This window comes from Saccostrea echinata, unplaced genomic scaffold (assembly GCF_033153115.1).
Source record: "Saccostrea echinata isolate AGI-Se365-2 ecotype Australia unplaced genomic scaffold, CSIRO_AGI_Sech_v1 ptg000030l, whole genome shotgun sequence".
Lineage (NCBI taxonomy): Eukaryota > Metazoa > Mollusca > Bivalvia > Ostreida > Ostreidae > Saccostrea > Saccostrea echinata.
In genome coordinates, this window is record NW_026889779.1 from 7,904,394 (window position 1) to 7,920,628 (window position 16,235).

Sequence of the window (16,235 nt, forward strand, 5' to 3'; positions counted from 1 at the left end):
TAGGCTATGCCTGCTGCCTAATCCCATTCACTTCATGTGAATAAAATTATGTATAAATAAAAAAAAAGGAGAGGGTATGTATAGACTTTGCCTGTTTCCCGATCCTTATTGATTTATTCAATAAAATATGTTTAAATTATTAAATTATAGTTTGAATTTGTTTTTGGTTCCAAAAAATAACAATTAGTACAATTTTCTTTCAATATTTTACATATTCTGTTAACAAGCAATTTAGGTAATTCTCCGGGGGAGGGGGGGGGGGGAGGGGTGTTAAATGTACATCATTAACCAGAGAGAGAATACCAAGTATGTGTAAATGAAAGATTCCAAACGTGAAAAATCTATTTCGTGAGTGCCTGCATGTGTGTGTTGTGTGTGTAAGGGTACTGTCATATAACTAAGTGTATGTGGTTTGAACGACTTATTATCTCGTAATTACGACTTACGAGCTAGTTTCTCGTTATAACAACTTTATATGTCGTTCGTGCGACTGATTATATCGTTATTACGAATTATTATCTAATTATCTCGTTATAACGACTTATTATCTCGTAATTACAACCTATTATCTCGCACGTACAACTTACAGTATTTCGTATTACGACATAGTGTCTTGTTATTTCGACTTGTTATGCCGTACGTATGACTCATTGTATGCCGTTTGTACGACTCATTTTAAAACTCGTGATTACAACTTATTAAGTCGTTTGTACGACATATTATGCACAATTCGAGGAGACGAACAGATTTTATTATCGACTCGACTCCGATTTTTACTATATGAAATTACAAAGAGTTATAAATTCAATTATTATCTCGTAATAACGAGATAACTAACTCACGAAAACGATACTGACTCATTATAAGGAAACAAATAACTCGCTATAAACGGGATACTAATTCGTTAATTTGTTTTACCATCTCGTATCTGGCTTTGTAGATCCTAAATTTAGTCGACAAAAATAATGATAATTTAAAAATAAAAAAAAGCAAATCAAAACAAAAATATTAAAATGTGTGCTCGTTAATTTCCTCAAATGAAATCCAATACAATGCAGATATTAATTCGATAAGAAGTTAAAATTCGTGATCATTAAAAAACTTTGATAATAAAAAAATGAATAAATTTATACAGATGGATTAACGAAGTGAAAAGAATCGCTGTTTTTAAATACATCTTTGAAAAGTCTACTATATTCAACAGATTTACAAATAAAATCACACAGTTAAGGCATGTCCCAACTCCTGGGTTCAGGAGTGCTTATCAGGTACGCCGTGCATGATCCGGGGTCGATTCGATACGACTGAGGTGATGCAATCATTGAATGGTGTATACTTTACAAAAGCTATGGACACATAAAAGTTGCCATCTCAGTGGAACGGTCAGTGTTACAAGTTTAAACTCTCTGGGGTTAACGTACATTTTATCTCGCCGGACCCATATTAAATTTGATTGTGTTTTCCAGGCGTGAATGCAGATTCTTTTTTCTAACGAGATATGAAAGGATCAGTTACTGTTAATCGATATCCACCTAAAAATTAACCATTAGATGCGCATTCATATAAAGGAATTTTATGTTTATTCTGCGACACATCTTCCAAGACAAGAGACCTAAAAACAAACATGTTGCTCCAAAACGGCGACTCTTCCAAGAACAGAATGGTGAAAACGTCATCAACTTCGCTGACGACTGCGTCATCAAACAAAGTGACAATAGTGCAATTAAAAAAACAAATCAATTTGTTTCATGCTGTTTGCATAATAGTGGGCATTATAATAGGATCTGGTATTTTTGTTTCTCCTGTCGGCATTTTACAGAATGTGAAATCGGTAGGAATGTCCTGTGTTATGTGGAGTGTTTGTGGAGTATTCTCGGCACTGTGTGCACTCTGTTATGCCGAGCTAGGAGTCACTATTCCAGAATCCGGCGGAGAGTACACGTACATTAAACGAGCCTTCGGCGACTTTCCCGCCTTTTTGTCCATGTGGATAAATTTTATCATCATCTGTCCAGTTTGTGTGGCAGCATCATGTCTTATTTTTGCGACTTATATTCTTCGTCCATTTTTCTTGGACTGCGATCCTCCAATTCTTAGCATAAGGTTGATCGCGGCCCTTGTAATAGGTATGAAAATGTCGTAAAAATAATATAAATCAATTCTACAACCATTTATAACATTTTGTTGCAAACTAGCTTTTAAAACTTGCTTCTGTGATCATACAGCAAGGACATTTCTTTAGTGTTATATTTTTGCAGAAAAAACAGACTTTTGAAATCTTATGAGAGCGTTCTGTTTGTTTTCTTTCACAACTTTTAAATTGCATTTTCTTTTTACCTGTTTCACTATCTATTATAGATGAAATTTGTTTCTTGATTTCAGTATTTTTAATTTTGATAAATTGTGTCAATGTGAAATGGGCCACGAAGATTCAGGTTGTTATCACAGCCAGCAAGCTACTTGCTCTCTTTCTCATCATAATCATCGGCTTCGTTTCCATGGGTCAAGGTGAGCATTTTTATATAATAATGTGACAACTTGCACAAAATGCATGCACAGCATATTGCAAGTTCAAGTGTACGCACATGTAATCTGATAAGTGGTCCGTTATATAATGCATTGCTTAAAGTCCTATCTTTGTTGCGCGATGACACTAAGAGTCTATGGGACACTTTAAGAGTGCTATGTTTGTACTACTGATAAGTCATAAATATCAACACGAATCTTGTCGTTGACCCCCCTGATTTACCTTGAGGGTCAAACCCAGTTTATGCAAGGGTTTTCTAGCGTGATACCGACAGATAAAATTAAAAAAAAAATAGCAAGGACAACCTGCATGCACCGAAGAACACGTGGAACCAAAGGCCGGCCAGGAAGCAACCAGACTCCTCAAACGCAGACTTGAGACATTTGTCCTACAAGCACTCGTTTGTCCTTTATTTTATGGGATGTTTATCTTGGAAATGAAACCGATCATGCAACTGTCCCGAGGACTTTACTTTCTAGATTGACACGTGTCATAAATATTTGAGTACGTTATATCAATCCCGGAGAATTTCCTCAGATGACCGAATTTGCTCTTTTGTATAATTATATATAAGTGGATCGTAGTGTGATGTTGACACAGAATCACACACTTCCTTTCAATGATGATGATTTTATTTCTCTTTCATTGAATTTTACAATATACAGAACATATACAATGAACAATACACTGTAAGATGTTTACAGGGTGGTACAGCTGTTAAAATGCATGTTGTTTGGATGGTATATTATCCATTACCCAGGACTTGGATATGTAACTAATTGGGTCATCCTAAATAGATTTTTTTTTGTTTCATTAAGCAACATTTCACGAACACCTTGAATTCAAAATATTATTTGTAAATCATTTCTTGTTTGTTGAATAATGACAATTTTATTTTGGGTGTATTTAAATAATTATTACAATTTCAGTTTATGACGAAGATTTGACCTATAAGACCTATACATAATGATGTATCTAAATATTTTTTTAAATATAAACTGTAACTTGCTATTAAATTCTAGCATTTTATTATCAACCAGAAAGTCAGAAAAGGAGTGCTTTCAAATTACATTCAAGGGCCCTCCAAGGGGAGAAACACACTCCTTTCATAAGAGAGCATCTATGTTAATAGTTAATTAAATTTTCACAATAAATCATCGACATCTATAAGGAAGAAAAGACATAAACAAGGATTTAAAAAATTAAACATTTGAATAGAAAGATACGAAAACTTACGAAATCTACGATTACATTCTTGCAGATTTGTATAACTTAGCTTTCATCAACAAACACTTGAGGGGTCATACAAGTGCACCATCAAATAGTTTCCGTCAATTTTATAAATTGAAGCAATCATTAAATATTCAACCAAACAATATCCCAATAGATATTTCAGTATAATAGTATAATATAATTAGATATATATACCATAAGTCGATTCAAATCGATTATCATATTCGACACCATTCCAGTTTTTATTGGATGTCGGCTTAAACAGGTTCTACTGTATATCTGCATCTGATCGCTCATGTCTGCACCAACCTGATGCAAACAAATCAAGTTGGAATGCCCCTTCTCTAAGACTAGGGCTGGACGATATATCGAGATATCGATTCTGATTGATGAAGATACGCATATCGATACGTATGAAGAAATATCGAAATATCACCCAAAAAAATCTGACATATTTTTCTTTCTTTGCTTAACATTTTGGGTTTAATATATAAAATGAATATTATAAATATAAATATGAAATACAGAATAATTAACACCACTTGTGTAGAATAATTTTGTTTTACAACAGATATACAACTTCTTTGAATAATTATTCTTATTTGGTAAGAAATGTTTTGTTCATTTCAACCCAAAAAGATTTTATAACCAATTCAACATATCGTGATACATATCGTATCGTGGCTCAAATATCGTGATACGTATCAATATAGGAAAAAGTTGTATCGTCCGAGCCCTATCTATGACAGTGACATTAAACTTTACTAAAAAGTAAAATTTCAATAACCATATCGAATGGGGCTCGCACATATTTGAAATGCAAAGTTTCACAAGAGATTCCTCTCATGTCAGGGGGAAAAATGATGTATTTTTTTTTCAAATCGGCGAGCTACAGACTAGCGTGAACAATTTAGCTTTAGAACTGCTTTTGATAAAAGGCTTTAATTCATCAATATATAATCAACTGCGAAAAAAGAGTCAGAAATCGCCTTTTTTAACAGAATTTCCAAAGAGATGACTTGTTTTCTGATGAGGAATATTTGATAAGATCACTTTGGACCTGTTGCTTGTTCGTTTGTATGTTGGTTAGTGTTACATGTTTAAAATGTATGTTGTCTATAGAACACTAATCATACTTACCACGTATAAACTTATAAGTGGACAAAAATCGGTAATGCAATGAATACGTTTTGTCTAGATAAATTGTTGATTGATAAGTTAGACGAGCATCCGCTGTTATCATTAAATGAATATTATAGAAAGGATAGTTAGGATAAACATACGTAGTCAATATTTTAAAACTGCTTTTGTGACCTTTAAAAATTGATGTCTAGCATCGGCCTAAAACTTGACATTTTTCTTGATAATTTATATTTTATTCTCATGCGCCCTGGTCCTTGAATCAATTTTAATACACAAAAGTGAGAATCCGGGGCTCAGATCGCACTCACACGTTTCTATTTGATGGTTCCCCTGCAATTAGATCTCATTCAAGTTTGACAATAGTGGACATTTCCGTTTGTAAGAATTTGAAGAGGAATCGTCGTAGTAGAAGTATTAGAGGAAATTGACAGAAATGTTTTTGAAGGGGCTAGCTGTTAGAAATTTTTAAGTGCCAGGGTTCTAAACAATCGTAGTCATCCTGAATATCTAGTCCACTTGACACGGTCATAGATGGGATTCCGACGGAAACACTCCATATTTGTTGTTTAAAAATAACGCAAGTTCAACAGAGCCTATTTTGAATCCTTGGTAAATGGCTATTGTTGATAGCACAGTCGTCCTCTCATATTTATAATGGGTCAAAATATCTTTAATTAAATTCATTTGCTTTATAACATAATCTGAATTTTTTTAAGGAAAAGTTGAAAATTTCAACAAAGCTTTTGACGGCAGCGACTTTAGTGCTGGTGCCATTGCCATTTCATTTTACTCAGGGTTTTGGGCGTTTGGGGGATGGTAAGTTTTCCTAAGATCAAGTTCAACTGAAAGTTACCGTTTTTATTCCTTTTTACTTAAGCAGAACGTCACATTTAATAAATATATTCTGAATTTCAGGAGCTATCTGAATTTCTTGACAGATGAAGTAATCAATCCACATAGGTAATTGTAGTATCAGATTGTACAGTATCATTGGTGTACAAATGATCATAGACAAAGTGTTAATCCCTGCCATACACTGACATTTAATAAGATTCTACAGTGAATGGATGTGTATATATAAAATAATAAATACATGTAAATTTTAAGCCAAAGGCGGATCCAGCGCCGGGTGCGCATTCCCCCGTTTGAATTTTGTTTTGTTTTGAAATTTTGTTTGTATAACAAGGATTTACCTTCAGTTTAGTACATAAATTGATAAAATTAATTCGTCAGCTTCCGGGGGCTTTGCCTCCGGACCCCCACTAGGGTTTTGTTCTGGACATACTTGGGCTTCAATGCAGCCCCCAGACCCCCTGCCTTCTACCCCCCCCCCCCCCCCCCGTTATGAAATTCCAGGACCCGCCAATATAAGTCACCTCAAATTTAAGTAATATTGATAAATCTCCTGTGTAACATAACACTCTGCACCCTGTTAAAAAATTATCCATATTAAAAAAAATTTTAATTTCCCTTTTTATGTACTGTGCTCCAAAATTGGCCATGCTATTCGTGTTGCATGTCCTAGTGTTGTACGGTAGACCTCAAAGGAAAACCCACCTGCTCATGTTGCAATTATCATAAATCAATATAGAAAAAAAAAATTGTCAAGAAGTGTTAAAATATTGATTCTAGTGTTTGAGTTTAAAGGGAGATGATAGGTCAAGAGATGTACATGTACATTTCCCTATTTGTACCACGGAATGCCTAAACATTAAAATAAGGAAGCAGGCTTTTTTTGTTTGTTTGTTTGTTTGTTTTTTTTGTTTTTTGTTTGTTTTGCTTTTGTTTCTTTTGTTTCCTATTTTTTTTTTTACTCATGACCTACTTTTTTAAGGTTGCAGGTCTTCAATCTCCATATTTTTCGTCAAACTGTTCATCACCAAAGTCTTAGGCATTATTTTTTCATCATTGACTTTTTGAAAAGTAAATGTTATCGGAATAAAAAATAATGTCTCTATCATATACTTTTTTATGATAAATTTTGTTCAAGATTCTTTCACTTTTCAGTAAACAATGGATCAGGGATCAAATTTTTAAAAAATGCAAATTTGGAGGAATGATGCATCTAGGAATATGCTAAGGATAGTCATGCTCTTGTTGTTGACTCGGACCTACATTTTCGAATAAAGATTATATAAATATCGCATGTAGTTGAGTGTAACATTGAAAATTTTCACCCAAGAAAACCATTGTCAACCAAGGCGCAGCCGAGGTTGACAATTTGTTTTCGAGGGGTGAAATTTTCAATGTTACACTCAACTGCATGCAGTATTTATTATATTATATTATACTTTCATGTAAATTAGTTGAATCGGATTTATCGAGAAACATTTGTTAAAAAACACTATTACCCGCTGAATAATGAAGCTACGTCCTCCAGCGTAGCAACAGTCAACATTGCTTGACGACGGGAGATATTCAAAAAAAATATTGACTGCGCAGAAATTATGCAAGCAAGGTTCAATGTAATATGTATTTGTATAAAACATTCAGCATAATATAATAAATATTGCATGTCGTTGAGTGTAACATTGAAAATTTTCATCCCTCGAAAACCATTGTCAACCTCGGCTGCGCCTCAGTTGACAATGGTTTCCTTGGGGTGAAAATTTTCAATGTTACACTCAACTGCATGCAATATTTATATATTATTACCCGCTGAATGATGAAGCCACGCCCTCCAGCGTAGCAACAGTCAACATTGCTTGACGACGGGATATTAAAAAAAATAGTGACTGCGCAGAATTTATGCGCGCGCGCGGTTCACTGTTATATGTATTTGTATAAAACATTCAGTATAATATTTTTAAATAGATCCTATTCTTTAGTCATTTTACGTCTTACTTATACCATTAGTTAGAATAATCTGTGTCTAGGGACAAACCATCGTCGGAAACCCACGGCCAATCTCGCATAGGCTTATAAGCGTGATTGGCCATGACTAGATTGGCCATGACTTTCCGACGATGGGGACAAGCCCTCGCCAATGATATTATATAAATATTGCATGTAGTAGAATGTAACATTGAAAATTTTCACCCCAAGAAAACCATTGTCAACCGCGGCGCAGCCGAGGTTGACAATGGTTTTCGAGGGGTGAAAATTTTCAATATTACACTCAACTACATGCAATATTTATTATATTATACTGAATGTTTTATACAAATACATATAACGGTGAACCTTGCGCGCATAAATTCTGCACAGTCACTGTTTTTTTGGAATATCACCCGTCGTCAAGCAATGTTGACTGTTGCTACGCTGGAGGGCGTGGCTTCATCATTCAACGGGTAATAGTGTTTTTAACAAATGTTTCTCGACGAATCAGATTCAACTAATTTACAAGAAAGTATAATATTGTTTTTTAACAAATGTTTCTCGACGAATCAGATTCAACTAATTTACATGAAAGTATAATATAAAACCGGGTCCGTAGGACAGTAAATTTTAACGATAGAACGTTCTATCTGCAAGACCATCTACCAGTCATGCATAGGATGCTGCATCTGACCTATACTTTCTAGAGTGTTTGGTGCACATTCTTTCCATAGTAACATCAGTCTTGCTTTTGAAAGCTGTTTTACTTGATATTTTCATATAATCAGGCTGTTTCGTTGAAAATACATGTAACCATTACACCCTACTATAGTATTTTAATTTCCATTTGATACACGACTGAACCCCTCCTTGTATAATAAATTGTTTAAGATGAACTTTTTAATCTATGATTTTTTTTGGTTTTATGTTTAGGAATTTACCATTAGCCATTATAATTTCGATGACCATCGTGACTCTTGTATATCTTATTGCAAACATCGCCTACTTCTCGGTCCTGACGCCAACAGAAATGCTAAGATCGTCTGCCGTGGCTGTTGTAAGTCAGGATTAACATCTTTAGTCTGTGCACTTAGTACATATACTCATAACAGTCATTCCTCTCTCTCTATCCCCCCTTCCCCCAGACTGTTTAGTCCTGACTTGATCTAATTTATTCTGCAGACTTTTGCTGAGCAGACAGTAGGAGTCATTGCTTGGATTATGCCGATCCTGATCGCTATTTCAGTAATGGGGTCTATGAATGGAACTTGCTTATCTATGTCAAGGTTTGTAACATGCAAATGAAATATCAAAGTGCTTGTTTTAACCCGATAGACATAGCACATTTTGCTTGCCTGTACCAAAAACTGATATGATGCATTCTGATCGAAGTGGTTCCCACGTCATTTTGTCTGTGTCATGAAATATGGAGATAATGTACAGTAATCAAGCATAAATGTCCATTGAAACAATGTAAAGCAATGTAAATCGGGAGCAGAGCAAACACAGACCAGGTGGGATCGGGTGCCATGGAGGAGTAAGCACCCCCTGTCTACCGGTCACACACACCCGCCGTGTACTCATTGTCATGATCAGACAAACAGAAAAAATCCTTAGACAATTCAGTGTTTAGAAAATTTAACTTCGCTAAATTTTTCAAGAGTCAATAACATCAAAACATACAACTTTTCTACACTTAATACAGTCCTTCCTCACTATTAAAAAACTATACTTTTTGATATGATAAACAACAGCTTCTTCAATAAAAATGGAAGTCGAAAATTGTCCTATCTTGTGAGTGGTCATCAAAAAAATTACTTCGTTAAAAATCACTCTGATTCTACACACAAGTACTCTGAAGTTGATATTAAAAGAATGCTGGGGTTCCTCATTGACAACATGTATGTAATCTTCGGAGTCCAGGTCTTCCAACAAACTGTTGGCTTTTCCGATGGGTACTAATTGTGTTCCTTTATAAGCCGACCTGTTTTTATATTCCTATGAAGCAGAATTCATTCAAAAACTTCAAAACGTTTGCAGTGGCCTTCAACTGGACATTTAGATATATCGACGATGTATTATCAATTAACAATAGTTACTTTCATTCATGTGTCGATTCGATATATCCCAGTGAACTTGAAATAAAAGACTCCACAGAGTTTGCAACATTTGTTTCATATTTGGATGTTTTACTGACTATAGACGATAAGAGCGAACTAACAACAAAATTGTATGACAAACGAGATGAGGCTTTTCTATCGTCAACTTTCCTTATTTATGAAGTAATAACTCCTATCACCTGCATATGATGTTTACATCTCCCAACTTTTTTTGTTGCTATACTCAAGAGCATGCTCCGAATACGATCAATTTTTAAATCGAGACATGCTACTGACAGATAAGTTGATCTTAAAGGGATTTCAACAACCTCGTTTAAAGTCAGCATTTCATAAATTCTAGGTCGTTACAATGACCTTGTTAGCAAATATAACATACATCATTGGGTCGTATTTGGCTGACTTGTTTCTTACCAATTGCTAGGCCTTTGTCTTGTGTTGAATTTGACTACGGAATGTTCCGTTTACCTTATCAATATATAGGGTTCACGGCGGGTGTGACTGGTCAACAGGGAATGCTTAATTCTCCTAGGCACCTGATCCCACCTCTGGAATTTCCAGCGGTCCGTGTTTTATGCCCCTTTCACAGATTTGTATTGTTTTTGCTGACAAGGTCTTGATATGATATATCAATACAAGGTATTGATATGACGAATACAGGTCTGCGTTGACTTTCTTAAATATTTGATGACTTAAACCCATTTTCTTTCCCTTACAGGTTGTTTTTCGTTGGCGCTAGGAACAACCATCTTCCGAAGATAATTTCCATGATAAATTTCAAATTTCTAACCCCTGCGCCATCTCTTTTAATCATTGTACGTATATAAATGCAAATATTCAAAGTTTTCGGCATACGTGTATTTGCTAATACGGTGTATTTATGTTCCCCCTTTTTTGATTGATATTGTCTGTGATTTTCAGCTAATTTTGACACTGGTTATGCAGAGTTTTGAGGAGATATTTTTTCTGATTGAGATGATGGGTTTTGGTTTTGCTATTGTTCTTTCTTGTGTGTTTGCTGGTCAGATTTACCTAAGAATCAAGGAACCAGAACTTCCTAGACCTATTAAGGTAACCGTAACGAAAATAATGCAACTACAATAGTTATAATTTACCAAGATGATTTCAGGATGTCATGACCATATTTAGTATAACACTCAGTTGACCTGTTGCTAACCATTTTCGTCCGTCGTCGTTAATATTTGAACATTTTCAGCTTTGTTTTCCCCCTCATGTATTTCCTTTTTAACTCTCAGAGTGCAGACACAAAAACATAAATAACAGGGGCCTTAGAGGGGGGGGGGGTCAAAACCATCAAAATGAGAGTAAATTATTAAATATCTTTTTACTCCTGGACATCAAGCATTCAAACTGTTGGCATGATTGTAATAAGCAGTGAGCCCTCTAAATTGTGAAATTCATGGCCCCGAGGTCAGAGGTTCTGGAGTTAGGGTGGGGCTCTAATGATCATATAGCATGGGCGTCGGCAAAGGGGCGGCGGTCGCCGCCCCAATAATTTTACAAAAAAAAGACAGAAAGAAAAATGAATTTTAAATGAAAAATACAGAATTACAAAATTTGTAATGGCAATATCTGTGGTCAATTGAGCGGCAAGAATAACGGTAATCTGTGGTCAATGGAGTGGCAAAGTGTGAAAGCTTTTGATTACACAGTTTCCGGATTTTTTTTCTTTTCAAATGCTGGAATTTGCCCGAGTTTGACCTAACAGCAATTAACAAAAGTGTGTATGAAAAAAAGGGGGAGCAAGTAGCGTCTAAATGAATAACTTTTTATTTATCAAAACTTAAGCAAAAAGACTATTCTCAGAAAAAAAGTGGAGAAATTGAGAGAGAACTGGAGGCGCCCCCCCCCCTCCTGACATCTTCCCCCGCGTATATTAAACAGACCTGTTCATTGTCTAATTAATTGGTCGATTGATGTTTTGAAATCCTTGATGAATCGAAGTTGTAAGCTATTTTAAAGCAAAATACTAATAAAAATACTGGGAAATGTTACTATTTAAAACAACTTCAGTTGATTTGTTTATAATGTCATACATATTTCTGCATTTCAAAAATGGAGGGATTATGAGGGATATTAACCACCTTGTTTATTTTAAATTTTATAATTATGCATTCTCTCTGCAAGTAACAATTAAATATTATACTATAATAGAAAACTATATGTATTTAATTAATCCTTACCTTGTCATACATGTAAATCCTTCAAAGTTCTTCTATGCCGTTTCGGGAAAAAAGCTCTTAACCATTTAAAAATATTCAGGTTTTGTTTTATTTATACTTACAATGTGTTTTTGTTGTTGCATGTTTAATTGTTCTTTTTTAATCAGAAAATACATCTAGACTATTGACTTAATAGGGAAAATGTCAAGATTTTGGCGTAAATTTCAAATATTTAGTTTATGTCACAAAAAGTTGCTTAGGACCCCCCCCCCCCTTTTTGGATCAAGTTCGCCTCCCCAATGTCAAATACTTGCCAACGCCCCTGTATAGTAAAAATGCATAAATTCTGTTAAAATCTTCTTTTCCTCTGTATATAAAGCAGATAAACTAGGTGCAGTAAAACTCGGTTATAGCGAAGTCCTGGGGACCTGTGAATTCACTTCGCTATATCCGTAATTCGTTATATCCGTATAACGAATTCGTTAAAGTATATATAACGAATTCGCGATATGCATCTTTTCATTCAAGTATCTCTACCAAATATGTTCTTGGAGGTATTAGATACAAAATTTTACTTGGCGTACTTAATATTTCTGATGAAAGGAATTTCAAATCTAAATACTTATAAAAACAATGTCAGTTAAATATTTTGAATGTTAAGATATTGAAAATTCGTTATAAAAGATTTAATTTTCGTTATTTTTAACCACTACGGGACAGAAAATCAGTTCGCTATATCCGTAAATTCGCTATATCAGAGTTCGTTATAACCGTAATATTTTCCTAGGATTTGTTAGGAATTTCGCCGGGGATTTTAAAAAAAACTTCGCTATATCCGTGTTCTTACTAAACGAGTTTTACTGTGTATGGTTAAAATGATTTCTTCCAAAATTGTGAAATTTGTGGCCTCAGGGTGAGTTCTTCTGCGGGGGGGGGTCTATTGATTATTTAGTAAAGACGCATTATTTCTTTGAAAATCTTCCTCTCTGCTCCTGGGTATTTAGTAGATAAACCAAGTTTATAGTTATTATGAGCAAGGGTGTCTCTTCCAAAATTATGAATATTTTTTAAAAGTTTGAAATTCATAATCCTGGGTCAGGGGTTTATTTGGTGTTAGGGTGAGGCTCTTCTTAATATATAGTAGAAAGGCATAATTTCCTTTAAAATCTTCTCTGCCCATTGTTATTAAGGAAACATACTAAGTGCTCGTTTATTATGAGCAAAGGTGCCTCTTCCAAAGTTGTGAATATCTTGGCTCCTGGTATTAGGGTATGGCTACATTGAATCTATAATGGATTATTTCTTTGAAAAGCTTCTTTGCTCCTGTGCATCCAGGAGGCAAGCAGAATATATAAAGTTGTAATAAGAAAGGCGTTTTACCAGGTTTGGAAATTCTGTACCCTTTGGTCAATTTATTAATTTCTACTGAAAGAAGTTTTTCCCTTTTGCTTTTCACGTATGATAGATAATCACTGAAAATGATGAAACTTAAAAGGTCAATTGAATAACAGAATTACACAAAATTTTTACAATATTTAATAAAAAAAGTACTTTCATAGCTTTTAATGGTCAGGTAGACTTTTAAATAATAGATAAATGTAAAATGGGACAAAAATACTGTATCTTTGTACGTTAAATAATCTCAAAGATTAAGAGAGGTCAATGTGAGGGAGAATGAAATAATGCTCTAGAATCACTGGTTTGTCTAGTCCGTATGGGGATAGTGACAAATGGGGGAAAGTACAGGCAAATAAACAGATGAACTTTAAGATTCATTTTTGATGTTTTGACCTTGACATTGGAGTTTTACCTACTTTTGAAAAACTTTAACCACGGCCCCAACTTTTGAATGGTTGGTTCTAGGACTTTCATATTTCATATGTGTAACTCTTGTGACAACACCTATTTTTGAGTACCAATATTTGTGACCTCGAAGTTTGACCTACTTTTGAAAAAAACATTAACCTTTGTCATACCTTTGAATGGTTAGTGCTAGGGCTTTCAAATTTCACATGTTTATTCCTTGTGACAAGACCTTTCTTTGCGTACCAGCATTTTTTATCTCAAGACCTTGACCTAGGAGTTTGATGTACTTTTGAACAAGTTTAGCCATAGCCATATTTTGAGAACATTTTTGCTATGGCTTTCATATTTCACTTGTGTATTCTTTGTGTCAAAACCTTCCCTCGGGTACCAACATTTTATTGACCTTGACTTTAGAGTTTGACTACTTTCTAAAAACTTTAACCTTGTCATAACTTTTAAACTATTGGTGTTAGGGTTTCGTATTATACCTGTATATTCTTTGTGGCAAGAATTTTCTTTGGGTACCAACATTTTTGATATCTTGACCTTGAACCTAGAATTTGACAAACTTTAACCTTGGCAGTGAGTTGTCATACGGGGGCATCAGTGTTTCACAAACACATCTTGTTATTTTATTGTAAATCATAGCTGATTGTGGTTTGTTTTCCAGCTTCCTCTCGTCTTGCCAATTTTTCTGCTAGCCTCGAGTCTTCTGATATTAGTGCTAACATGTCTACAGAAGCCTGCAGAAAGCTTATTAGCAGTCATCCTTATCGTTGCCGGAATTCCTCTTTACATTATAGGTGTATTGTGGAGAACAAAACCTCGCGAGATTTCAGAAGTGATACGTGAGTACAAAAAAGCACTATCGTTAACGACATAATGTTGACGCTGTTATTTGGCGAAGTGCAGCAACTGGGTATAAAGATATGAAAACAAAACTCAGGAATTGAAAATTAATATCTCTTAGGATCAGTCTCAAAGCATTGGTACTCATATGTGCATTGTTTTGTTGCTTTTTTTTTTTTTAGATCGAACAACATGTTTCATTCAGAAAATCCTTCTGGTTGTTCCTCAGGACAAGAACGAAGAATGGAAGTAGATTTGATATATGTTTATATACATGTATAAATTTCCAGACTTATTGTTTTTATGTAAACGATTTTTCTTTTTAAGGCATGTATTGATTTAAAGAATCTATAATGTAGAAGAATGTGTTGTTGTTTTTTTTTGGTCCATAAAAAATGTCTTTATTATACATTTGATGGGTGTGTTCAGTTTGAATTTTGTTAAATTAAAGGGATATCTGTGTTCTTTCACTTGTCACTTCTTTTTTTTCATAGTAAACTTGCGTCGATTGCCTTTTGGAAACTCACATTCACTCTGGATAGCGCAGTTGAATTTATACATGTATTGCCCTTGGATGTTATGCAGCATTGCTTTGGTTTTATTATCTAGAACATTTCAAAGACAATTTTGGAATTGATCTTCCTTTTTAACCATTTATTGAAAAAAAAATGCACGTGTCTTTGGTACTATACCCATTTCATGCATTACCTGTTTTCTAAAACAACCGAATAATAGGTTCACGTTGTTAATTCATCCGAGTTGCTCTGTACAAAAAAAAAAAAATACTTCTGCTTCATTATGAATGCAAAGCGATATACCCTAGATAGTGACAAGTTTCAAACATATATAATATCCACAATAAACAATCAATTCAATGAAAAAATAAGATTTTTTTTTACAGTATTTACTTTTTCTAGAGCAAGACGGCAGACATCACATTTATGAACATTTTTTTAAATCATGCGAAAAGAGTAAAAAGTTTGGGGATGAAAGCAAAAATTTTGTACGTTAAATATATCTAATAATACATCCAGCAGTGTGTTATGTTTTTCCATTTGATTTTATTACGTTTATAAGTTGTGCACTGTTTTGAACACGAGAGACTGGTTGAAATTTTGCGGAGACGTTGATACACTCGAAATGCATCCATTCCTACAGAAATGCAAAAAAGTTACGAATGTCCATATAGAAAAATTTCGTGAGGGATGTGACCAAAACCATAAAAATCAATAAAACTTCAAACATCTGAACTCCAGGCAAACTGCATTTTGGCAGGATTTTGGTAAGCAATGAGCCATTTACTAAAATTGTGAAATCCATGGGCCCTGCGATCAGGGAGGACGAAAGTGGAATATGACAGAAATACCCTCTTTTAAGTATTTGTTTCTAATTGTATTTCCTTTGTACCTAGGATGACTAGCGAATTATAGTTATCCTATAATTTATATATATATATATATATATATATATATATATATATATATATATATATATATATATATATATATATATATATATATATATATATATATATATAGATGTATCAAATTGAGCAGGGTT

The 16,235-nt window shown here is 34.2% G+C and overlaps 1 protein-coding gene across 1 annotated transcript; it reads left to right on the plus strand.

Moving 5' to 3' along the window:
• The first annotated feature begins 1,621 nt into the window (after nucleotides 1-1,621).
• LOC133196283 (large neutral amino acids transporter small subunit 1-like) lies at nucleotides 1,622-15,140 on the plus strand. Its single transcript, XM_061332200.1, has 10 exons — nucleotides 1,622-2,126; nucleotides 2,383-2,508; nucleotides 5,620-5,719; nucleotides 5,819-5,863; nucleotides 8,654-8,777; nucleotides 8,903-9,006; nucleotides 10,556-10,652; nucleotides 10,759-10,908; nucleotides 14,497-14,674; nucleotides 14,858-15,140. Exons 1-10 carry the CDS (start codon nucleotides 1,625-1,627, stop codon nucleotides 14,926-14,928), a joined length of 1,497 nt encoding a protein of 498 aa, XP_061188184.1. The 5' UTR covers nucleotides 1,622-1,624; the 3' UTR covers nucleotides 14,929-15,140.
• The last annotated feature ends 1,095 nt before the right edge of the window (nucleotides 15,141-16,235 follow it).

Bases quoted from the DNA above. Each gene is read 5' to 3' on its own strand.
- LOC133196283 (XM_061332200.1), top strand. From the start codon at position 1,625: ATGTTGCTCCAAAACGGCGACTCTTCCAAGAACAGAATGGTGAAAACG. The intron at 8,778-8,902 runs GTAAGTCAGGAT...TTTATTCTGCAG, and splicing joins GATCGTCTGCCGTGGCTGTT to ACTTTTGCTGAGCAGACAGT. The intron at 14,675-14,857 runs GTGAGTACAAAA...TTTTTTTTTTAG, and splicing joins CGAGATTTCAGAAGTGATAC to ATCGAACAACATGTTTCATT.